Source organism: Calypte anna, chromosome 1 (genome assembly GCF_003957555.1).
Source record: "Calypte anna isolate BGI_N300 chromosome 1, bCalAnn1_v1.p, whole genome shotgun sequence".
Taxonomy (NCBI): Eukaryota; Metazoa; Chordata; class Aves; order Apodiformes; family Trochilidae; genus Calypte; species Calypte anna.
This window is the reverse complement of record NC_044244.1, coordinates 87,168,331-87,192,895: the sequence shown is the minus strand read 5'-3', so window position 1 is coordinate 87,192,895 and position 24,565 is coordinate 87,168,331. Positions and strand designations below refer to the sequence as shown.

The window sequence follows — 24,565 nt, the reverse complement described above, 5'->3', positions numbered from 1 at the left end:
AAGGGCTATGATTTCCTTGTCCTATTGCTTTGTCTCTGGCTCCCTCTGTCTCTGGAAGAGAAGCCACAAGACACAAAGATGCCCAGCTGGTCACTGTACGCCCAAGTTCAGTTTAGCTGGTGCTTTTCTCCCGTTTAGCCCGACAGCTTTCTCTGAAGAGGAGGACTCGCAACCCGACTGCCTTTTAGTTTAACCCGAAGAGCGTGTGCCGCCTCTCTCTGCCCATCCCAAGAGCTCGCTGGAGGTGGAGGAGAGGGGAGAAAGAGAAGGACTTGAAAGTGTCCTAGGAGCTCCCGATGCTAAGAGGAGACAAACATTCCCGTAGACGACGCAGAAAGGACAAAGCTGACTGATTTGTAGCTGGTTTTTTCCGTATTTTTTTTTTCCCCCTCCCCGTCCTTCGGCGCGCACCCGTGTTCAGAAATCTTCGAAAACACAAACCACAACGCCAACCTCGAAGCCCTAACCCTTTGGCTAGCTCTTATGGGAATGAAACACTCCTCCCGCTGCCTGCTCCTGAGGAGGAAAATGGCGGAGAACGCCGCCGACAGCACAGAGGTAAGGATGCGAGGCGGAGCCCGGCGCCCCAGCTCCCTCAGCCCCGAGCAGTGATATGCCAGCAGAAGCAGCACCAAGTGCAGATAAACTTTCCCGGCTCCTTTCCTGCCTCAGTTGTTGCTATGATTTCCTGCATCCTTCCCCCGTCCCCCCTCTCCCCTTCCTTTCTCCCCTCTCTCCCCCCCTCCCTCTCCCCTCGGTTCCCCCTCGGCAGACAACTTTGCACCCTGCTTGAACCCTCCTGTCGCTCGGGCTACTTCCCGGAAGCCGCCGCTTTACGACTGGTTCCCCGAGAAGCTGGGTGGGCCGGGAGGAGGTGAGGTTCCGTGCGGGGTATGGGGGACCGGGAGGAGAGGCGGGTGCGTGCGGCGGGAAAGATGCGGGACGGTCGCTTGTGTGCCGGAGGAGGCTGAAAGGTGCAAAGAAGGTCTCTTGGCGACAGCACCTCGGTCAGCTTTGAGCGCTTTTCGCCTGGAAGAACGGTGCAGAGCCTTTGCTAGGATTGTCTGGGGATCATAAGGAGGATCAGTGTCTTGACAGCATCCTAGATCTTACCAAGCGGAGGTGCCCGAGGCTGGGCGGAGGGCAGGAGGAGCCTTCCTTGTGCCCGGCTGGCCTGAGCAATACCGAGAATAGCTTAGCGTTGCCTTCGGACCGAGAGGGTACCGTGAGAGCTCTCAGGATTTCTACGTGAAATTCGAACCGCCCCTTACCTTCGGTTTCCTCAATACTGGGGTTCAACACACCTTGTTTACTTGTCTAAGGCTGTCTTGACCTCACTGAGACTTCTCAAGGTGTACATCTGGGTGCGAAGTTTCGGATCTGGAAGAGCAGAAGGATGCAGGATGCGGTACCAGCTTCTCTGGAAGCGTGAGGAAGAGACAGGCAAAAATGCAAGTGTGTGCCAAACTCCCCCTTTCTGTTAATAGATTGTGCCTTGCGTTCTCAATTAGCACATGGCTCAGCCATGTACAGACCCCCCAAGGATGCTGCACCCCAGTTAACTTCAGCAGCTTTACCCTTACATTCAGAGGCAGCACTGCCCTTCTCACCAGCTGTCCTGCAGAAGTAATTAAGGAAAAAAGCATCACTTCAGTGTGAGCAAGCATATGACTATTCTTTCCTTTATTACTTCAACGTCTTTGCCAGATGTCTCCTCCTTTCAGATAGTCCTCCCAGTAGGTGTCCTGTGCCCTCATGAATTCCACATTTCTCTTCCTAATAGTGTTGTCTCTGCTTGACCTTCATAAATAGGTCTTCTTTGCCATGCCAGGTGAAGAGCTGAATTTTCCTGTTAATGTGTTATAAGCACTTGATCAAAGAACATGCCTGCCACTGCATTACAACCCCACAGAGCACTGTTTGCAGAAGAGGAAGCTATAAATAGCAAGAAGTCTGGCTGCACATCTGTAAAATGCTCCAGTACTGGCAACGCAGAATTGCATTAAGGATCTCAGGATCATGGGCAGTATTTCAAGAAGAAATGTACAAGCACAGACAGTTCCTTACAAAGCTGTTTTTCAATGGAAATTAGATAGGGAAATGAGGTGAGAGGAGCTCTCTATATACCCCTGTCTCAATTCACTATTAGTATATTTTTGTCATTTAACTGACTTTGTCTTTCTCCTTGTGCAGTGCTGCACACGCTGCCATGTCATTTATGCAGAAGGGTTTGTTAATGATGAGAGTTTCATTCCAGTGCTGCTTGTGGGCTCGGAGAATATGAAAATGATGTGATTCCTCCTCTCAGAGTATATATCAAAGACAGATTTGTGTAATGAGTGAAAATACTGCAGATAGACATATTCTGCTCTGCTTCTATACCTGCCAAGATATTTTCTATTTTACTAATTTTCATATTTGTGATGTTAAGATCTGTTATTGACTGAGAAAAAGCAGTCTGCATACATGCAGACACAGAAATGCACCAAGCAAAATATGCCAAGACTTTGAAGCTCTTTCACTTGTCAAGCATTTATATTTAGCAGTCATATGATACCAGTTTGACCTTCAAACCTGTATTTCTCTAACTTTCTCCTGAAGTTAGCAAATGTTCTGTGAAAGAAAGAAAACAGGACAAAGTACCTCACTTTTAAACATAGCACAGTGTCAGAGGAAATTAAGAATGCTATAAATGTGCTTCGTTCAGGAGGGCCATGAAGATGATCAGAGGGATGGAGCACCTCTCCTGGGAGGACAGGCAGAGAGAGCTGGGATTGTTCAGCCTGGAGGAGAAAGGGCTTCAGGGAGACTATATAGTGAAGCCTACAAGAAAGCTGAGGAAGGACTTTTCACAAGGGCCTGTAGTGATAGAACATGGGGTAATGTTTTTTAAACAGGGGGAGGGTAGATTTAGGTTATACGTTAGGAAGAAACTACTTCAGGTGAGGGTGGTGAGACACAGGTTGCCCAGAGAGGCTGTGGTTGCCCCATCCTTGGAAGTGTTCACATCCAGATAGGATGGGGTTTGGAGCAACCTGATATAGTGGAATGTGTCCCTGCTGATGGCATCAGGGTTGGAACTAGATGATCTTTAAGTTCCCTTCCAATCAAAACCATTCTGTGATTTGAAACTAATGCTGTACCAGTAATTTGTATGATTTGATGCTCTCTAAATACCTGAAGCACTTTGATGGCATGGCAATCAACATGATGTAAATAGAAAGTAAGCTATGAGAGATGAAGAGTTAAAACATTTCTTGAATGGTCAAAAAGCCCTGCTTCCAAATTACTACAAAAACCTTCTGGTTCTTACTCAGATTGATTTGAGTGTTACATTACAGCTTCATAGTGATCAGTGTTTTTTAAATCTACCACAACTGAGAGCATTAATCAAGCTTTTGGTCAAATATGGTTTCAGTAATAGAGCAGTTTAAAAAAAAAATACATGAAGGACAAGATTGTGGAACTTTTTATTCCCTTAACTACCCTCTGATGTCCATGGTGCTAGCTCTTAGACTAAAGAGCTTAAAGAAATGATTACAACAAATACAGACAACAGAAAATCACAACTACAGTTAGGCAGTACTCACTGTTATCTCAAACAAGAATTCCAGAAAGCAGGAGCTCACAAGCATTACTTCCCAATCAAGGAAGACACCTCGTGTTACTGGGAAATTTAGAGGCATGTCACAAAACACAGTGAGTGGAAGTGACAGTGAGTGGAAGTGTGCAGGTATTGCTGGATCTTGGATCAGGTTCAGAATAGCTTTGTAGTTTCACTGCCCTGATAAAATCTGTTATCAGTCTGTCTTCCAGAGTTTAAGTGGAACTGCTTGGGTTTTTTTTTAAATGTTTATAACAGCTAGAGAGTACAAAATGCTGGGTATAAAAATAAAAGTCAAGGGGGATAAACCTTGCACTAAGAGAAGCTTGCCACAGTTATTTTGGATCCCTGTTTGAAGTGTGCAGGGGGAAAAAAGACTCAGAAAACCATAATTCCATCTGGCCATCCCATGAACTTTAAGAGAAATTCCACTGGAACAAAAGATGTGGAATGTCTCCTCAGGATATAAAAATGATCCTCTGTATCTTTAGTCACGAAAGAAGACTTGTCTAATTAAAACAGGACTGTTTGCATAAATAACAGATCTAGAATTGAGTTCTCTGTAAATAATTAAAAGCTCCCAGATAGAAAACAAAATGAAACAGAAATTGTTCTTTGTAGAACATATGCATGAAAATTCTGCAAAATTAATGGTCCTAACTTGCTGTACATTTTGGTGTCATGTCTTTTTATTTGAAATTTATTAAATGGAAGCCAAATTAATAGCAGGCCTGATAACCATGATGGGAAACAAATTGATAGAAGTGAGATTTCAGAATTGTGCTTGAATGTAGCTTGTAAATGTAGGCCAGGTGAAAGGAATAGAATAATAGAACAGTGGGAGAGGACCTTTAAAAATCATCTGAACCAATCCCTCTGCAGAGCAGAGACACATCCCACAAGAGTAGGTTGCTCGAAGCCCCACTCAGCCTGGCGCAGAACACTTCCAGGGAGGGGGCAGCCACAACTTCCTTGGGCAGCCTGTTCCAGTGTCTCACCACCCTCACAGGAAAATTTCTTCCTAATGTCTAACCTAAATCTCCTCTCTTCCATCTTACAACCGTATTCCCTTGTCCTCTCACTACACACCTGTGTAAAAAGCCCTACCCCAGCTTTCTTGTAGGTCCCCTTCAGATAATGGAAGGTTGCTAGAAGGTCACCCCCGAGCCTCCTCTTCTCCTCCAGGTTGAACAACCCCAAACTTTGCTTACAGGTTTAAGTGCAAGGCTCAAGCAAACAATTTACTTGACCTATCCTTGCAAATTTGACACATCCCTATTGTAGGTTTTCACAGGTACAACAGAAGAATGCACTATTACAACTTCAACAGGAACACAGTATTAGAACCCATAAAGAGTTCTACTTGTTACATATGTTAGTTAATCTCCCATGGTTACAAATTTACTTGTATGCAAGATAATCACCTTTCCTGGTAAAGGGTTTCAGTCATAGGGAAGTAACCTTGACCAGTGTCCCCATTAAGAGGGAAAGGTCTCTACACAGATCAGCTGTATAGCTGGAAAAGTGACTCCTGCTTCCCAACCTAGATCTTAGGGTTTTTATCCCCTGATTTATGTGACTGTGAGCAAGACTATTCCTGAGTGGATTTTACTATTTTATTTGGGAATAGAATAGAGTTTTCCCTTATCTAGCTTTATTTGTCTACGGGGACAGTTCATTTCTGTATGTTCTGCTTTTATTTCTCTTTTTCTGATTTTGTGATTGTCTGGGTACACAGAGTTGTTGGCTGAAGATGAAACTCAAACCTCCCAGCTTCTCTTTATCTTGCTTAGGTAACTGAATAGTGTTTTGGATTGAGACTTGGGGCATATTATTTGTTGAGGGATTTCAAGGCTCAGCTCAGGTCTTGATTCTTTAAAGGATGCAGCACCTTGCAGTTTGGTCTATGGCTTATGGGACAACTCAGGCCTGAGATAGCTACACTGCTCTCCATGTGTCATCTCTGCTGAAGCAGGGCACCAAAGCAATCCAAAATTGGGTCGATTTTAAAACCCCTCGTGAGTCGCCTGCATGCTCTAAATGTTACCTCACTCACAAACAACGTGAGATGTAAATCTCATTCACAAACAACGTTCCAGACAATCCATACACCATCCAACCTCACCTTGAATGTTTACAGAGATGGGGCATCTACCACCTCCTTGGACAACCTGTTCCAGTGTTTCAACACCCTCACTGTAAAAATGTCTTCCTTATAGCTAGTCTATATCTACCAGATTTTAGTTTAAAACCATTACCCCTTTTACCCCTTTTCCTGTCACAGCAGGCCCTGCTAAAAAGTTTGTCCCAATCTTTATATTGAAGTACTGAAAGGTTGCAGTAAGTACTGTGCTGCAGTAGCACAGATTGCGAAGGTGTTCGTGCACATTCAACAGATACATCTACATGTAATGGGTTAGTGCAGTTTGAAACAGTTCTAGAACCTGAAAATGTGCTGGTTTTGTACAATGCAATTGCACAGTAACTTCATAAAATGCAATTCTTATGCTGAAGACTTTGCAGTCTTCAGAGAAAATATTTGCAGTCTTCATATAGAGAAAATATGCTTGTTTCATTGCTAAACATAGATACGTTTGGTAATTTATTTATTGTAGCAAAATAGCCCTCCCTGTATGTCCTATTATACAGTTCTTGGGTTTTATTTAGAAAAAAATTCTTTTGATGATTTGGGGTCACAGGCATAATAGATGTGCTTCCCCACAGAGATAAATATAACTGGTGCAATATCAGAAGAACCATCTTTGTGAAAGTGACTGCTCTGTTTCCAGAGGTGGAAAGATTACAGTGTCCTGCATGAAATCCAGTCATACCACTACTGAAAGAGTAGAGATTATAAAATGTGTTGAAATAGTAAGCTTCTGTTTGTGATTCATGAGTAGTAAGATGGGTTTCTCCTTAAGTTATCAAAGTACAAATGAGCAGAAGCAGGGCAAGAGTGTGCATAAGAGAACAGTGGACTGAATTTATTCATTAAATGTAAGGTTTGTTCCTGGCTGGATTATTTTGGATTAAATATACACTGGATATATATAACGGATTATATATCCTGGATTATTTTGAAGATACTATTTAATTCCTCTGAGTTTTCCTAATCATGCTGTTGAAATCTGTGATTTATCGGTTCAGATAGGAACCTGTATAGGATTATTATTTGGTGTTATTAAATTGCTTATAACACCATATATAAGAGAAAATTAACGAGTGGATGATTGTAGCTCAAGGCAGAAATAGCACTTTAATGTGGTATACTTCTTAGGCTAACAGAAGTCAGATCTGACAGATCTGGTATGGTGTCAGATTGCTGGCTGAAGAAGCAGGTTATGGCATACCTTTCAACCCTACTGAGTGGTGTGCCATGTAACTTTGAACAGAAAAATTTGTGGGAGCTGGGGTGTGTTAAATAGACCAGACCAGTGGCTCATGCTCTACATGTTTTGCACTCCTAAGGTAGTCAGAAAGCTGACCCAGGATGTCAGTGAAGAATCTTTCACTGTGGATATAGTCAAATCGCCAGGGGCTTTAGCAATTCTGAGTTAAAGCAGGGAATATTCCTCTAAACCACAAGTTGATCCTGTGCAATGGTCCCTCTAGGACTAAGTAGCCTTAGGCCAATCACAAGGCACTTCTAATGTTGTCATGGGGGCTTATTTGATTTCTAGCCAATTCAGGAGTGAGGGAGCAGAAATATGGCTCTGAGCCATCTTCTCCTACCACCTTCAGCTGTGCAGAGTATTAATTTAGCTCAGCTGAAGATCTCAGTGTAGTTAAATGCTTCCATTTCTTTCTCAAATCTAATACTAAAAATTCAAGACTTTGGCCATATTATTTTGGCCGCGTTGAAGAAATAACTTCTTGTTGGTATTAATAATGTAAATAGGATTTTAAAAACCTAAAAACAATCCAAACAAAACAAAATAAAGCAAAAAAAGAATAACAGCTATATGCGGAGTTTCAAGATAAAGAGATATTAGTGTGGATTATCCTCTGTCAGCATAGGGTTGCTCTTGTGAACAGCATTTTAGTGTCAAGAAGGCTGGTAATTTTTCAGAAAGGGTTAATTTTGGTGACATTATGGGCCACATCATATTGTGTCATTGGGGCAACGCTAAAATAGAGGTTTCCTGCTAATGGGTGCTTTGCACAGAAGTTGCCATAATAATTATTCCAACCTTGTCCTGTGAGAAGCACCAAATTATGCAGAGATAAGAGCAAGAAATTCTGCAGATGATACCTTTGTAACTGCTCTTTCTCCATGCTGAAGTGAGCTTAAAGAGACTGACTCACATGGCTTTCAAAGCTTCACCCCCAGCCTGATTGTGAAGGCTTGTGTCCTTCTTGGTACAGGCAGAGCAGAGAAATACAAAAAGGCAAAAAAGCATTGAGCCTAATCTTTTAACAAGATTCTGTCTTAGAATTTCTGAGTTTTAACACAGTTCAGTCCTTTGACAGATGAGGTGATCAACAGCAGAATGGGGTGAATGATGAAACTGATTGGTGTCGGAAATTTGCATGTATTGAGAACTGAGTTGTACCTGTGTCTTTTCCTCCCAGAGTGAATTATTTCTAAAAAAGGTGCATTGCCACCTTTCCTAACTAGTATTCTCAGGAAAGGAATTGCTTGAGCTTTCCTGAGACTCACCAAGGAGAAGATATTTATTGTCACCCTCATCACTTCTAATAGCACCAGAAAGCTCAACCCCAGTCTCAAGTCTCAAGGCCAGAAGAATGTGTGACCAATCCAGGGCCTTCTAATAGCAATTCACTAGTCCAAACATATTTCTGTTGTGTACCTTAATTTCTCATTTGGAAAGGAGGTGAGGAGCCCCTGCCATCTGTTTCAGTCTCTAGTTGTGCTCTGGTAGTATTCATCAATCCATTGCCCTCAAGCTTGAACCCAGGTTGAGAGAAAGACCAGCTACTGATTTCCATAGTTACATATAGGGAAGTAATTAACTTTTCTCATAGCTTCTTACGAAATACTTCTTTTTGAGGAACATATACCTCATGACTGTGTCCTGTATTAGATATTACCCTGTCTTAAGTACAGTGTATGTTTGTTGTTTTATTTTTTTTACTCTGGTCTGAGTTACACTGGGACATGCGAGGAGTAATGCCACCAAGTCCTTTATACCTAAGGATCACATCACACTCAGTAGCACTGCAGAGACACAGCCATGTCAGTCACCCACATGAAATGATCATGTTGGCCCCTGCTGTCTCTGGCCAAGTCTTGAAAAGCTCCAACCACAGAGATTCTACTGCCTCTCTAGGCAGCCTGTTCCAGTGTTGCACAGGCCTCTCAGTGAAAAAGCTTTTCTTATTGTCCTATCTGAACATCCCAAACCATAGGCTGTGAGCTTCGTGTTTGGTTACCTCATCTGTGACTGATGAGAAGAGTTTGGTTTAATTTTCTTTTTAACCGTCTTCCAAGTAATTGTCCCTTAGCCAGCTTTTCCACAAATAGAACAAGTTCATTACTGTGTTAGGTCTCTGTGGTGGGGTTTTGGTAGTGGGGGAGGGACCACAGAAAACATCCCCAGCACCAAAATCCAGCTCCACCTCTGGCCAAGGCCCAGCCCATCAGTAACTGTGGATGTGCCTCTGGGATTAACATATTTTAGGAGAAAACTAAACTGCTCTTAGAGAAGCAGGTCAGAGGAGGGAGTGAAGTGAGAGCAATACCAGAGCAGAGATACCAAGGTCAATGAGGAAGAAGTGGGTGGAGGTGGGGAGTAAAGTATTTAAAATCTGGTTTTGTTAGGTCGTTGTGCTGTTCTGATTTGATTGGTGATAAACTTAAGTAATTTTTTTCCCCAAGTCTTTTGGGGAAAAGACTTGTTTTGCCTGTGAACATAACTAGTGAGTGGACCATTCCTGTCCTTGTCTTGATCCTTTTTAGGAGCTTTTAGTTGGATTTTCTCCTCCCCATCCCACAGTGAAGGGAAGGGGCAACAAGAGGACCCTTGGTTCTTTTTAGCCTGCCCAGCCTAAACCCCAACATGTACACAGTAATCTCTTCTTACATGTCATCTTTTCAGGCCGATTACCATTGTATTACATAGCATCTTGCTTAACTCCTTAAGTAAAAGGTGGTAAGCACCTTTTTAAAGAGGGTGGAAAAGAAAAGGAAGGAGGGAAGAAAAGCAGGCAGGAAAATTGGTCGAACAGGGAGGGAAGAAGGAGGTGGTGTGTGAAAAGGAAGGGAAGAAAGGAAGATGGAGAAGGGAAGAAGGCAGGAAGGCAAAATAAGGAAATAGTGTCAGAATCCAGAGAACCTGCTCATTTCTATAAAAGGAGGAACAAACGAAGTACAAACTAAAATATAGTGTCAAAAATTACCAGAATCACACTGTGACTCCTGAATGCTGGTCTTGCCATTAAAGAAGAAGGTGAAGAACACACTGGATACCTTGACTACATCCTTGACCTTGACTACTACTTGACACCTTGACCCCTTGACTACATCCTTTGTCACGAGGGCCCCTGCCCCATTTAGCATTGAGCCCAGGTTCTATCTGGCCTCTTTGGTGCCCATGTACTTGCAGAATATATTTTTGTGCTTCATTGTTCTGTTGTCAGATTCAAGAAATATCAGGAATCACGGAGCTGTTGGCAGGAGGCCATTGGGAGAGTGAATCAACTCACCCTTTTAGAACTTGAAAATAAATAAATAAATAATAGGGTTCTGGGCTTTTTTGCATCAAGCGGTGAGGAACAATGCAAACCTCAATTTCTCTGTCAGGAGAAGAGAATAAAACCAATTTTGATTACGTTAGTCAGTCATGGAATAAGAAGAGAAAGTATGTATTTCTATCTCTGTGATTCATCCCAGCCAGCACTGAAAGAGCAAAAAACATAGCAGGAAAAACACAGAACTGGTTTTTATTAGTTACCAAGGTGTGTGTATTAAAGCTTCCTTGAAACTCACCTTTGAAATTTGCTCTCACCACCAGCTCCAACTCGCCACAGTTCCACCTCAGGCACTTTCTGTCTCTCACCTCATGTTTGCTTGCAGTCACACTGTCATTGCTGAGCTCGACATTACCAAGAAGATAATTTTCCTAACCTGCTATTTAAACTGCATTACCCCTCTATTGTTATCTAATCTGATGAATCTTTATATTCTATTAAATAAAAAACCTGATTGTCATTTTTAAGGCTATTCAAAGCATGTGTCCTGGTACTTATAATTTCTCATTCAGTACCAAGAGGTTAATTCAAGCTTCTAGTGCCTATCACCATCTCATATTTCTTATATTTTTCAAACATTCTTTAATGAATTATAGTACTAGTAATGTGACAGTATGTATACAGTCTTAATGAAGGTTAGCCTAGAACTTGTAAAAGTAGGTCAATTCCAAATTTTGTTTATGTTTCTGTTTCCTGTGTATTTGGCATTCAATTTATGCTTTTCTAAGAGAGTTTTTTTTAACAGATACTGAGAGACAAGAATAAGAATTTTAAGGAAAGAAAGTGCTTTTACTTGTTAGTATGAGCTTTTAATAAAAATGTAAAAGTGTTCAAGGATTTTTTTAAATAGAAGTCATGATTTCATGTAGCCTTGCTACAATTATTTTATTGAAAAAAAATGTCTCTGTGCCATCTTTATCTGATAGGTATATTCCTTTCTCAGCAGAAACCAAATCATGCTCCTTAGTGCTCATCAAATACATCTTTGTTACTTTGTAAACTGGCAGGCAAAAGTATTTCTGCTTGTAAGCTCTATTTCCTCCAGGTAAAACAGTATTCTAACAATACCTGCTGGAAACAAAGGCATTTTGATCTCAAAGACAGGTTCGCCCTTAAGTAAATGCACTATTTTTAGCAGAACTATTTGTGATTTATATAGATGCAAAGTCAGCTCACATCTATATATAAAATTGTATTTAAAAGGATGAATCACCAGTAGATTTTCTCAAGAACAGAGTTTTCATCATTCTGTTTCACAATTTTATAAAAAAATGAGAAGTAAACTTTCCTGTATCTCTTTCTTAAATGTGTTTAAAAGATGGGTCTGAAATAGCACAAGCTTATTGGCTTTTTAACACAAACTTCACGAGTCTAGATTTCTTTTTAACAGGTGTAGTTCAGAACTGATTATTGTAGAATCAATTTCCATAGTGGCAGAATATTTAAAACCACTTCTCATCATATAATACAGAGCAAAAGTAATTCCAGTGGGTCTACTCGGATTACCTGTGTTCTGAATGTTAGCTACATACACAAGTTTCTTACACAGCTGCTGAGAACAAATTGAGGTCAGTTTTGGAATTTAGAGCCCTTTTGAGATCAAATGTAGCTACACAAGCCTGGAGTTGTTATTAATCTTAGTCTTTTACAATGAAATTTGTCAGCCAAGGTAAATCGAAACCAAATTCTGTTTAATGTCTGAGTAACAGGAAATGTACTTTTTTAGGATAAATTTACTGAGTGCTTTAAGACATATTTGTCATAATTGCTATAAATTTGGACTAGTCAATCTCAGAAGTACACAAAGTTGCCTTCTACAGTCTTAAGAAAGATTAATGTCTTTTTCCTTTACTAAGCCAAGCCTCTAAGAAGCTTTCCTTTGCTAGGGTTTTTGAATTTGAGATTTAATTTTAATTAGTTCTTTCCACACATTCACAAAATACCATCATCATTAAAAAAACGTTCATATCCAGTATAGATCCAGTCTGATAATGAATGAATTACAAACAAGATATTCAGTCACACTGACACAACAGTTTTTACTTGAAGAATATTTCAATTCAAGAAAGTTAGTTTCTGTCTTAGAACTAAAATAAAATGCAATAAACAACCTAGTTCTGAATGAGATAAACTGCTGTTTAATAATTCAATAAATGCTTGAACATTGTGGTAATTTATCACTTTAGCCACACTGAAAAGTATGCGGTTCCTTAAACACGTATTAATATGTTCACCTACAAAATTAATTTCCTGCTGTCTCTTTTTTATGTACATATACACACAATGTTTTATATATAAAAAGTGCATATTATGTTGCATATTGATTTCTTTGTAAACCCAGGTTGTCAGTGATATAAAATTATGTCAGAGAAAATACTACTGTACAGCCAATGTAGGCTCATACAATGTAAGAAGCTAAAATCCTGGGTAAAGTCTTATAACACATCAGATGTTTATAGATATGTTTTGGATGTATCTGTTTATATAGAAGCTATGTTTTAAAAGGCAGTTTCACAAAAAAGTCCTAGCTTTTCATTCAATAACATCCTTTATATTTATTGTCTTCCACTGTATGGGTGTTCTGACAGAATTCAGTTTAGTTGTGGAGAATTACAGGAGGAGAGAGCTTTCCATTTCAAGTTGAAATACCAAGCTCACATTTTGAATATAAGGCTAAAAAGCCTTATAGATTAAGTTTAAATTCAGCCTACACTGTTAGGAATACAAACTCCTGATTCAGGAAGAGAGCATTTAAAAACATTTGCCTGTTTCAGTCTATATTGTTTCCCAGCAGTTGTACCTTTGATTCCACAATTAATATAAGTGGTATTGTTTTCTTAAATTCTGTAACACCTATGCACCTCAGAAGTCAGATAATAAGACAGCACATTTACAAGTCAGACCAACTCAATTAAGATACATAACATGCAGCTTAGTTGCTCTCACAGAAGCCATTGATTGAAACGTTTCAACTTAAACAGTGTAAGAATAGATTGAGAAATATGTAAAAGCCTGATCCTCAAAAATATATTCTTAAAGTCCTTTTTTAGAAATTTAGATGTTACTATCATTCTCTCTGAGTTAAAGCACCTTTCATCTACGTCTAGAGAATCTCTTGTAAGCATATTGAGTATTGAACTCAAAAGTGCAATTCTTTATTGTCTAACATATCAAAGGCAGGTAGTGTTAACAAGTTGGTAGGCAAAGCACATAAAAGACACAGAGTCCTCACTGGCCATGTAATCACAAAGTAGGTGATGAAGGGTCAGATTCTACTGCTTCTGGCAATATTCATTTTTCATGTTGCTTCATGCTTCACTTTGCTGTTTTTCTTCCAGAGTACATGAACTTTACATTTGTATTTCACTTTATGCTGCCTGTCATGGCTCTATGCTACAGGCTTTGTCAAAGCCCTCATACAGTTTAGGATTTTTCTCAGGAATCTGAGCCAGGGTTACACATTTGGGCAGCTAGCTGATCATTGCTGGGCTTTGCTGAACCACTGGGAGGAAGGGTTGAAGGTTACAGTGTGGGATGGAGCAACTAGAAAGACACTGAGCTGAATAGGTACTTCTAAATTGCTTGTAAATAAAGGTGTAAATTTCTGAATACTTATCTGTCCACATACTGTGAAGTGATTTTAGAGGCTCAAACCAGTTCTTACAGCAGCTCCAGCCCAGAACCTGGCTGTGCTGCCCTGGGGACCCAGAGCTCCTGCCCAGGCTGAGGGACACTTTCTGTTTACATGCTCAGCCAGTGACTAGACTGCACATGGATCACACACAGGACTAAAAAAAAATAATGGGGAAAAATAACAATGATTTTACATTCTAGTAAGTTCGACTTAGCAAATTGAGGCTGGAGGAATGGGCTGACAGGAGCCTCATAAAATTAATCAAGGGCAAGTGCAAAGTCCTGCACCTGGGAAGGAACAGCCCCATACATCAATACAGGCTGGGGACCAGCCAGAGGCAAAGCAGCTTGGCAGAGAAGGACAGGGACACCAGGCTGAACAGGACCCAGCAATGTGTCCTTGCTGCAAAGAAGACTAATGGTCTCTTGCATCAGTCAGAGTATTGGCAGCAGGTTGAGGACAGTGACCCTTTCCTTTTACTTAACACTGGGGAGGCCACACCTGGGGTTTTCTGTACTGTTCTGGTCTCCTCAATATAAGAGAGACATGGATGTACTGGAGAGAGTCCAGCAAAATGCCACAATGATGATTAAGGGACCGGAGCATCTTTCATCTAAGGAAAGGCTGAGAGAGCTGTGAATGTTTAGCCTAGAGAATAGAAGGCTCAGGGGGATCCTATTAGTGTATACAAATACCTGAAGAGAGGTTGAGAGGATGATGGAGCCAGGTTTTTTTTTTGTGGTTTCCAGAGACAACAGGACAAGAGATGATGGGCACAAACTGAAACACAGGAGGTTCCATCTGAGCATCAGGAGATACTTTTTCACAGTGAGGATGAGTGAGCACGGGCACAGGTAGCCTAGAGAGGTTGTGTGTTGTCAAATTTCCTTTGTTTTTCCTTCATCTTTTAATTTTTTAGATCTTTATTCCTGATTGGTCTTCAAAAGAAACCTTACTGCTTGTGATAAACAATTTGTGTCAGTTGTTCTGCTGGTGGCAGAACAGTGCATTCCTCTGACTTGCATCGTGCTTCATAGTTCTGCTGAAAATTACTATGTTGTCAGTAAGAGAAAAATATTGGTTTGGGTTGGGTTTTTTATTTGGCACTGAATGGTTTTGCATCCAGTGATTTAATGTCTCAAGGAAACCCATTTTTACAAGCCTTTTTCAATGCTTAAGTTTCTGAAGTGGTTCAAGAGTTTTTAAGTAATTCTTTTTGGATCTTCTTGATGACAGTAATTTGTTTTCAATGCTATTTTAACAAATATGCACAACTCATTGGTTGGTGTCCTGATGTTCTCTATCAGTGGACCAACAAATCTTTATTATTCTCCACTGTCATTATTTTACATCAAATGGGCGAACCAGTATCTAGATTCTGCTCTCATAAATTCAAATGTTTAACAAGGTGTCTGAGTGGGTGGCCTACTTGTCATGTCTAATCAATAAACACCTCTGAATGGCAACTGCCAATCTCAAACCTGAATCACACTTTAAAGAAGCCTCCTTCTTTCTGTTGATCCTATACATAGCCTGCAGAGCAAACTGTTTTTTCAGTTTTGAGACAGTTTTCTAAACATATTCCTCTGATTCACAATCCTATGGAAAATAACACTTTATTATGTGTTTTTTCACATTTTCAGAATCTTCTCCCTTTCAGAAAGTTCTCCCTTGCCATTAATTCTGAATGTACAGCCAGTTCAGAAATCAGAGCTGATGCTTCTCCTCTATCCTGATCAGCTGCCAATCATTCCATGAATAGGGGAAATACTTAAAGAAACAGAATCTCAAGAGGCTTGATTGTTCCAAAAAGAAAGAAAACATTCAGTGCCATGGCCAACAACAAGCTATAGGGAAACACTATTTTTGCTTCCTATATTTTTCTGTCTTCTAAATTGGTTTATTTCCCCATTTCTTAAATCATGTTAATATTTAGGAAACTAGTAAACAAAACTTTCAGTCCTGTCCTTTGACTCATAGTTTTCTTAGGCAATGCACAGATTTTGATGGAATTCTTTCTTTTCCTTGTTTTGTTTGTTTGGCTTTGTTTTTTTCTTTGTTTTTTTTTTTTGGCCCATTCACCAGTACATCAGAAGGCAAAAGTTCCACCATTAAAACACAGGTGGGATTGGTGCAATAGAGAATTTTGCATTGCTGTACATCATGCTGTGCCCATACTGTGGCTAAAGAAAAATAAAGCCAACCTTATATGTGGAAAGGTGATAAGACTGGCTTAAAAAAGACACTCAGTATGTTCCTTTAATAGGCTTTTCAGTAACCAGAGACTTTTACTTGGTGTTTTCAAGGTTTCTTCACAACTGAATAGGAAAAACCTTTCTAAAGCTGAGATCCATTCTCTAAGCTTTTCAGGTTAAGCAAAGTCACACGAATCAGTGAAAATCACAGGTTAGAAGCCCTTTAATTGTAGAACATCAGTCTTCATGCTAATCAGCCAATTTACACATCATCAATGCAACACTAATTTGAACAGAAGTACAGTTGTACAGATCTTTCTACTGTCAGTTACATTTTCTGCTCATCTTGTCTTTGGTAATTTCCTTGTTGCATTACAGTGCATCTAAGACACTTCTTCAGTCTAAGACATGTCTTTCAAAGAGGCACTGACAATTGTCAGGACACAGGTTGGATTTGGTGGACAAAGCATTCCACACAGTGCCCACTAAACAGTCAAGGATTCTCATTCTGTCTTAGCCAAGAATGTGCCTTCTCTCAGCACACAACCCTGCTTTCTGAATCAGCATCAATGGAAATGCTGAGAGAAAACACCCAGCCCTTTAGGAAAATGGCAGCATGGAGGAAAGAAAGGAATGTTAATGGCAAAAGCCAAGATGGAGACAACTGTCCCTTAATTAGTAACAATGGAGCTGGTTCAACGTAGACTGTGTTATTTTAACTAACCTGAAACTATTCAGTATAAAATTCATACATTCTCACCCCAAGATAAGCGTGGAGAGGGAAGAAAAGAAATCACTCGTCATTTTAAATCTTGAGTGGAAATGTCTTCCTGAACTTCAGGTGCCCAGGAGTGAAGAGAGTCAGAACTTCCCTCTCACCACACACTTAACTATGCTTGTGAGGCAGTAAAGCTGCTATTTTTTATTTTGAAGCCAGGGCTTCTGAGCACAAGTTAATGGGTGTCTGTCAGTGTTCTCCCCAGTTATCTGGCTACAGTTGGGCCCTTCACATCTGGTAAAAAGTAGAGCTTTGAATGACCTCACAGGAGTTTTATTCTAAAAATTGTAAATGAAAATACCGTTTGAAGATAGGTGTTGGATTCGAGAGTCCAATACTCTCTTGACCAGTTACTTTTAGATAGTCCGTGCAAGGAGGGTGTAACGTTAAATACTGAATGTCTCATTAATGTCTTATTTGTAGACAGCTGATGTTACATGGCATTTCTGACTGACTGATACATAATGCACTGAAAACACAATACAAATGTAAGTTACACTTGGCAAAATCAATCATAAAAACAATGTGATATGCTCGCTGGCACAACACTGGATGTCCCCAGCCACAAGCTGAAGGCAGCTCAAGCCTGTTGCTCTCATTGAAATTATTCTGTTAATTGTTCTACTTTTATACATTGTGTAGGGCTGAAGTATGGAATTATTTCCTTCAAGCAAGTCTGGCTAATTCAGACATTGGGGTCTTTTACTGAACTCAGGAAGGAACATTTAAACCAGCAGTTAATCCACTCAGCTGTTGTTAGCCACTTACCTGAAACAAAGGTAAGTGCCCTTTGTGTTGAGACAAAGTCAGCTTCTTTGCAATAGCTGTGGTCAGTTTCATCCCACAGTTTCATGGGCACATCACCTTTGCCAGTCACCAGGGATCCTTCTTCCATTTTAGGGAGTCATTCAGAGGGTTACATTCTCCCTCTAAGGGTTTAGTCAGTCACAAAAGGATGCAGTGGTTTGAGAATCCACAGTAAGAAAAGGCTGACTCTCAGTTATCCCAAAATGAGACACCTTTGCTTGGTGTGCAGTAATCAGGGCCATACTCTGAGTTAAGGCATTTCTTCAGGCTCTGCACAGAAAGGGATAATTGGTGGCAAATCTGCAAAACCTAGCACACCTTTCCTGTAGCACATTGTTTCTTTTATATACCAAAACCTGCAAAATTACTTTGTCTGTAAGATTACTGGTGTCATTTGTCATACATGATTGGTGAACTTATTTCTTTGCTTTCACTTAAAGTGGTAGTGCTTCCACTTTTCAGTACCCATGCTCAGAGCTTTGGGAGCTTTTGTGAGCAGGGGGTCCTTCCAGCCTGAAGCAGAATATTTTAGTATGCTACTGAGGTAAGTTCACAGCAAGTTTAATTAGTCATTGAGTTACTGTTTTCTATTATCTGTTCTACTTAGTACTGAAGGTTAAAGGTATTGGTGGTTAGCATCTTCCATTCAACTCTCCTTCACACCAAGTTAGTCATTATGACATGTCTTTTTCAACATCACAGGCACACAGTGAGATGGACTTAAAATCAACAGAGAACAAAAATACCAAAAACCTGCCAGTCTGGTTATAGCATATGATCAAGAGAAAATCTGTGCTACAGTATATCAAGACCCTGTGAATTACAGTTCCAAAGGAAGTGGTAGTGTCCCAAGTCTGGGTTCTTTACCCTATGTGCAAAAGTAATGCACACACAGAGTTGAATTATTTGTTTTCTTCCAGTTCTGTGCAGAAAGGGATGCCAGGCTTACAATTCACATACCTGATTTGATTTAATTTGATAATTAAGTTGGGTTTATGTACAAAATAACAACAAAGAAGAAACTTCAGTGAAGTAAGTGTCTGGTTGGTTATATCACTACTAGCTTTACATATGAAGGCAGAGATTCAACGACCTCTTATCTCTAGGGTTCTGCTGTATTTGTTCTGAGATTGGTTTACCATTGCTCAGGTCTTATGTCCCCTCCACCCAGGACACAAGCCCACCTGCTTTCTAAACCTGGAGTCTTTGTTAACTCTCTCCTTTCAGCATCACTAGGGTCCCTTGTCTCTGTCTGAGGGAAACAGACTTTTTTTGCTAACTTGCAAATGAAAGGGCCAGATGCTGGACTTCCATTCAGTGTTGGTATTTATTTGCTGGTAGTTCTGAAGCAGCACTGAACTGCAGAAATCAGTGTGATGATCTTATTGGCGCTTCAGCTCAGGAACTTCGTTTCTCAGTCTTGTTCTGCTTTCTGTCCTCATTTATCCTGCAGAGGTTAAAAGGTAATAATGGATAAAGTTGGATACTTTTTAGGGAGAGACTTGTTCTAGAGCTGAACTAGATCTGAAACTACGCTGAAATGTAGATCAAAAGCTAGGCTAGGACATGGAGTAGGTGATCAACTGGAATTTTTTTTCCCTCCCCATCCTAAAGTCCAGCAAAGCCTACAGAATATGCCTTTCTAGAGGGAACTGTTGTTGGTGTTAGTTATTCTTCTGGAACAAGACTGTGAAACATCTGAAACTTGATGACAGCAGAAGAGAATGGCTGAGGTATCAGATGCAAAGTGACTTTCAGGTGTCAGTGCATAAAAAATTTGCACTAAGCAGAGGAGGACTTCCATTAATTTTTCAGCTAATTTAAGAAAATAATTTGTACAGATAGAATACTCTGGTTATTTTTGTTGATAATTAACTTCTAAAATTAGCAGAGCTCTAATTTTTCTTGTAAATTTCAGCTTAGTGCCTAATACTGGGGAAGGACCTAAAAATAACTTTTTATAATTGATTAGCACTTTCTGGTTCTTATTTACTGTCACTAGAGAGTCAGTAAAGATTATGATGGTGCAGGGAAGAGCTGCCCAGTGGTACAGCTGAGTTCCCCTGCAAGAAACACATCATGAGCATTGATAATGGAAGCTGTGTTACTGCCCGACTCCTTTTCTCAACAGATTTTCATACACTTACCAGTGATGTATAATAGTTTTAAAGTACCAGGCTATTTTTATTTCCTTTTCATTTTAGGTTTATCTTGAGGGTTTTCTCATAAGGGTTATATAATTTGTTATTTATTTGTACATCACTGAAGTCACGATTCTCTTCAGCAAGGCTGGCACTTATGCAGCACCAATGATAGTAGCAAACAAAAGGAAAATCACAATAGCAAGTTCACGTTTCTCTGGCTTTGTAGCTTCATTACTCTTTATGCAATAATCTGCAACAAACTCTTCCTCTTCACTGCATTCTGCTTTCATTTTAGGCTTCTGTAGATTCTGTTGCTATTTTTACAACAGGCTGTGACTTGTGATGTGAGGCATTTTAAGATAATCTGGCACATGAATATCTCTCTTCACTTGGAAATCAAAAACCATCAGTCATGTTTACATTTCTGCTCACTGCTTCCAGATAACAGTAGCATATCTGCCCTGGCTTATAATTGATCGCAAGGTATAAATTGCTGGAAAAAATGGGTTTCATGCCTCAGAAAATGACCTTGTCCCTAAATTAACTTTTTTATTTATTTATTTGCTTGTTTGTTTGTTCGTTTCACAGGAATTCCCTCACCATCCTTCAGCTAACTACCATCTGCTAACAGACCTCTAACATTCTAACTGTAGATACCTATGCACCACTCGTAATCTGTAATTCAGAATTTATGTGGAATTGTATCAGTTTACCTGGGTGACCCGTCACACATTATGGGCATTAGTTTTACAGGGCTTTGCACACTGAATGCTGGACTCTGCAGAAAAGTAGAAGAGCAGTCTTTTTATTCTCCACTGCAGACAGTCCATCTACACTGTGAGGTATACTGGAAAAAAAGAAGTATTAAGGTGACAGTGATGAGTCCTCTCCTCAGAAGGGAGGGGGCCAACAAGGGCAAGAACAGTGAGAAACCAAGATCCTCATCCCAGCTAGACCAACAAGTTTGTGCACAGACAGCCCTAGAAAACTGCCTCATTCTTTACTAAACACCGTGTTACAGGAGAAAAAGGGACTGAATCATGTCTTGCTAAATAACATAAGCTTTGAGATACTCCCAGGAGAACACAGCAAGGAACAATTTCTTCATCCTATTTGATGGCAAAGTGCCAAATTTACCCAAGCAAGTGACATCATTACTTACCAGGAACCTTGAGCTATCAGTATTCATGTACACACAGGAAGAACTATTTCTCTTGTTCCAGCTGCTGCCTTATAGTACCCAGGTGCCCTAGAACTAGTGCTGGGTTGGCAGGACTTGAAGACTCTACTCAGCCAGCCACACATAAATCTGAGTTTTGATTGCACCTCAAAAAATGAGACAAGACTGGTGCTATTTGACTACTTATATTACAAAGTACAAGGGGAAGGGAAAGACTAACAACTGTAGTTTAAGCCAGTGTGATACTGTAAAATTCTGTTGCAGAAAGAACCCCCTAACACTTTTTTTTCAAGTTTCAGAAGGCAGACATTATTTATTATGGCACCAGATGCACAGGGGATAGCTCCAACATAATGTGCATACTCTGTGGCTACCGATACATTAATTATATGGTACAAAAGCATAAATATTCATTACATTCCTCAGAAAAAGCAGAGTTATGCTAGAAATTCCTAGAAATAATTTACACATTCTTCTCCTAGTTGCTTACGCTCACTGTTCTGAGTTGGTGGTCGTTGGTCATCTCATACTTGTGTCTTTTAATTGAACTAAGGTTACTGCTTTACTATTTATAGTGATGGAGTACATGCTGATTAGGCAAGTTTGTGAATGTTTAGGGACCACTCTTTACCTTGTAGAACCAGCTGTTTCTTTTGTTATCTGGATGTGACTAAAAATTTATACCTAAGGCTTGTTTACCTATGCCTAGCAAGCATCACCTCAACATCAGTAACCTGTATCTTTTATCAGCTGCACGCTCAGCTCTTGTATTTAGTTTGTTATCAAGTGCTGTTCTAGCAATATGACACCTTCACAACTTTCTTACTGTGTCATGCCAAACCTGATTGTGAGAGTTTGTAGATTCATAGAATGTCAGGTTGGAAGGGACCTCAAGGATAATCTGGTCCAGTCCTTTTAACATTATTGCTTATATATGTCTTAGCACCCTGTCATGCTGAGACTTAAAACTTTCCAAAGGAGGGGAATCCACCACTTCCCCTGGGAGACCATTCCAATGTCTGACTGTCCTAATAGTGAAAAATGTTCTTGTGTTCAAACGGAATCTCCCCAGGAGCAACTTGTGTCCTTTGCCTCTTGTCTTGTCCCTGTGACTCTTTGTAAACAGGGAGTCTCCATCTTCTTTGTAGCCCCCCTTTAAGTACTGGAACATTGTAGTAATATTTCCCCTAAGCCTTCTCTTCTTAAGGCTGAACAAACCCAGTTTTCTCAGCCTCTGCTCATATGGCAGCTGCTCCAGTCCCCTCATCGTCCTTGTGGCCCTTCTCTGGACCCTCTCCAGCCTGTCCACATCCTTTTTGTACAGCAGGGACCAAAACTGGATGCAGTACTCCAGGTTCTGTCTGACAAGCACCGAGTAGAGCAGGATGATGATTTCTCTGTCTCTGCTGGTGATGTCCTTGTTGATGCAAACCTACATCCTAATGGCTTTCTTAACAACACTGTTCAATCATGTTGTCCAACAAGACCCCCCAGGTCCCTTTCTACAAGGCTGCTCTCTAGCCAAGTGGATCCCAGTCTGAACTGCACTCTTGGGTTTTGTGTTCACAGTGCAAAACCTTGCACTTCTCTACATTGAACTTCATAAAGTTCCTGATAACCTATTCCTCCAGTCTGTGCAGGTCATCCTGGAGGGTGTTTCTTCCTTCTGAGGTGTCAACCTCTCCACTCATCTTGGTGTCATCAGTGAACTTCATCAGGGTGCTCTTGATCCCAACATTTGGGTCGCTTGTGAAGATGTCAACATTAGATCCAATATCTTTGTGGGACTCCACTTGTGACCCACTGCCACTTGGAGGATGAACTGTTTGCTATCACCCTCTGGGTATGGTCTGTCAGACAGTTCCCCACCCGCTGCACAGATCACTTGTCCAGACCATGCTGAGTCAGTTTCTGCAGGAGGAGACTGTGGGGTACTGTATCAAAGGCCTTGGAAAAGTCCAGGTAGACAATGTCCACTGCTTGCCCTGCTTCAACTGAACAGGGTACTTTGTCATAGAAGGTAATCAGGTTTGTTAGGCATGATTTGCCACTGGTAAAAACTTACTGGGTTTTCCCAATCATGTTTTAATTGACCCACCATAGCTCTCAGGAGGATTTGCTCCATGGCTTTCCCAAGGACTGAAGTGGGCCTAATGGCCTTCAAACCTTTCTTAAATATGGGGGTGACATCTGGCCATCATCCAGGATGTCTCCCAATCTCCATGACTTCTCAAAGATGATGGAGAGTGGCTTTGCAATGACATAGCCCAGTTCTCTCAACACCCCGGGGTGGATGAGAGCTGGACCCATCAGTTTGTATGGATCAAGCTCCTGTAATAGTTGATACACCAACTCTTCCCTCACTGACACCAGGTCAGTGTCTGACTGGCAGTGGGAGTTGGAAGCTGTAGTGTGAGTTTGGCCTCTGAACAGCACACCATAGGTGAGTGTTAATGGTACAGAAGTACTTGCCCCACCAGGCCGGATGGGACATTAAAATAACAGTAGAAGTAAAATAACAAGTAGTAAGCATGTAATGTTAACTATTGTCACTACCAAATATAGAGCTGGTTCTGTAATGAATCAGGAATTAAATTGAATTGGAATTAAATTGATACGGTTTATTTTTAGTTCACTGAGTTTGTAACCAGGATTTTAAAATTACCTGGAAGACTGGATGGATTTTATTAATGCACAAGTATTTCTTCTCCTTGTGCTACTCCTTGAAAGGCAAATCAGAAATAAGAATAAACTTGGGGAAAAAAAGCTCTCTAATTCCCAGAGGCTATAGCCTAATTCGAATGGAAAATTCTGCTATCAGTTTTTCCTGTTTTGTCACTTTCAACGACAGGCAATAGACATACTTCAAATCTTCCTTCTGGACTATCACAAAAGTTACTCCCTGTCAGAACAACAGGCTGTTTACTCTTCTTTTATCTGTGTATGTGAATCTTTTATTGATTCTTTTTGTTCTAGAGAGTTTTGGACATAGTGCTCCTTGTAGAGGAGGTCTGTCAAAACTCATGAAAAGTCGAAATCTCAAAAGGAGAATCTGTTGCAAGAAAACATACAACATAATTTATACCTACTGCTTTCTTTCTTGGGTAATGGAATGGAAGAGAAGGAGAAGTGTTCCATGCTGATCAGTCAATTTAAGTGCCCTGTTAATGGCCATTTTAGGTATTAGATGTACTTTGATAGAAGAAATGCCAATTATGTAAGAAATTGCTGGCAATAATATTCTTGGCTCTCACAGTTGACCTCAGTTTTTAATTTCAATTCCCATGATGATATCAGAATTATGCCCTGCCAACATTGATAGGCAGAGGACTACTTGTTAGGGCACCTTTCTGTTTTTCCCTTCTGTAATGTCTCAGCTTCTACAAAATGAATGAAAAATGATGAAAGTGAATTAAATTCTCACCTTCTTTAGTTAGGAAAAGAGAAACTTAAAACAATAAGAAGGTAGTAAGGTTTATGTCTTTTTATAATTTGGTTTTACTTGCCCTTTC

At 40.4% G+C, this 24,565-nt stretch overlaps 1 protein-coding gene across 1 annotated transcript in view; it reads left to right on the top strand.

Moving 5' to 3' along the window:
- The first annotated feature begins 468 nt into the window (after positions 1-468).
- Positions 469-24,565, top strand: part of PRMT8 (protein arginine methyltransferase 8) — a 68,874-nt gene continuing 44,777 nt past the window's right edge. The window contains exon 1 of the mRNA XM_008503231.2: positions 469-558. Coding sequence (XP_008501453.1) covers positions 484-558 — 75 coding nt within the window. The 5' untranslated portion in view covers positions 469-483. The remainder of the gene's footprint in view (positions 559-24,565) is intronic.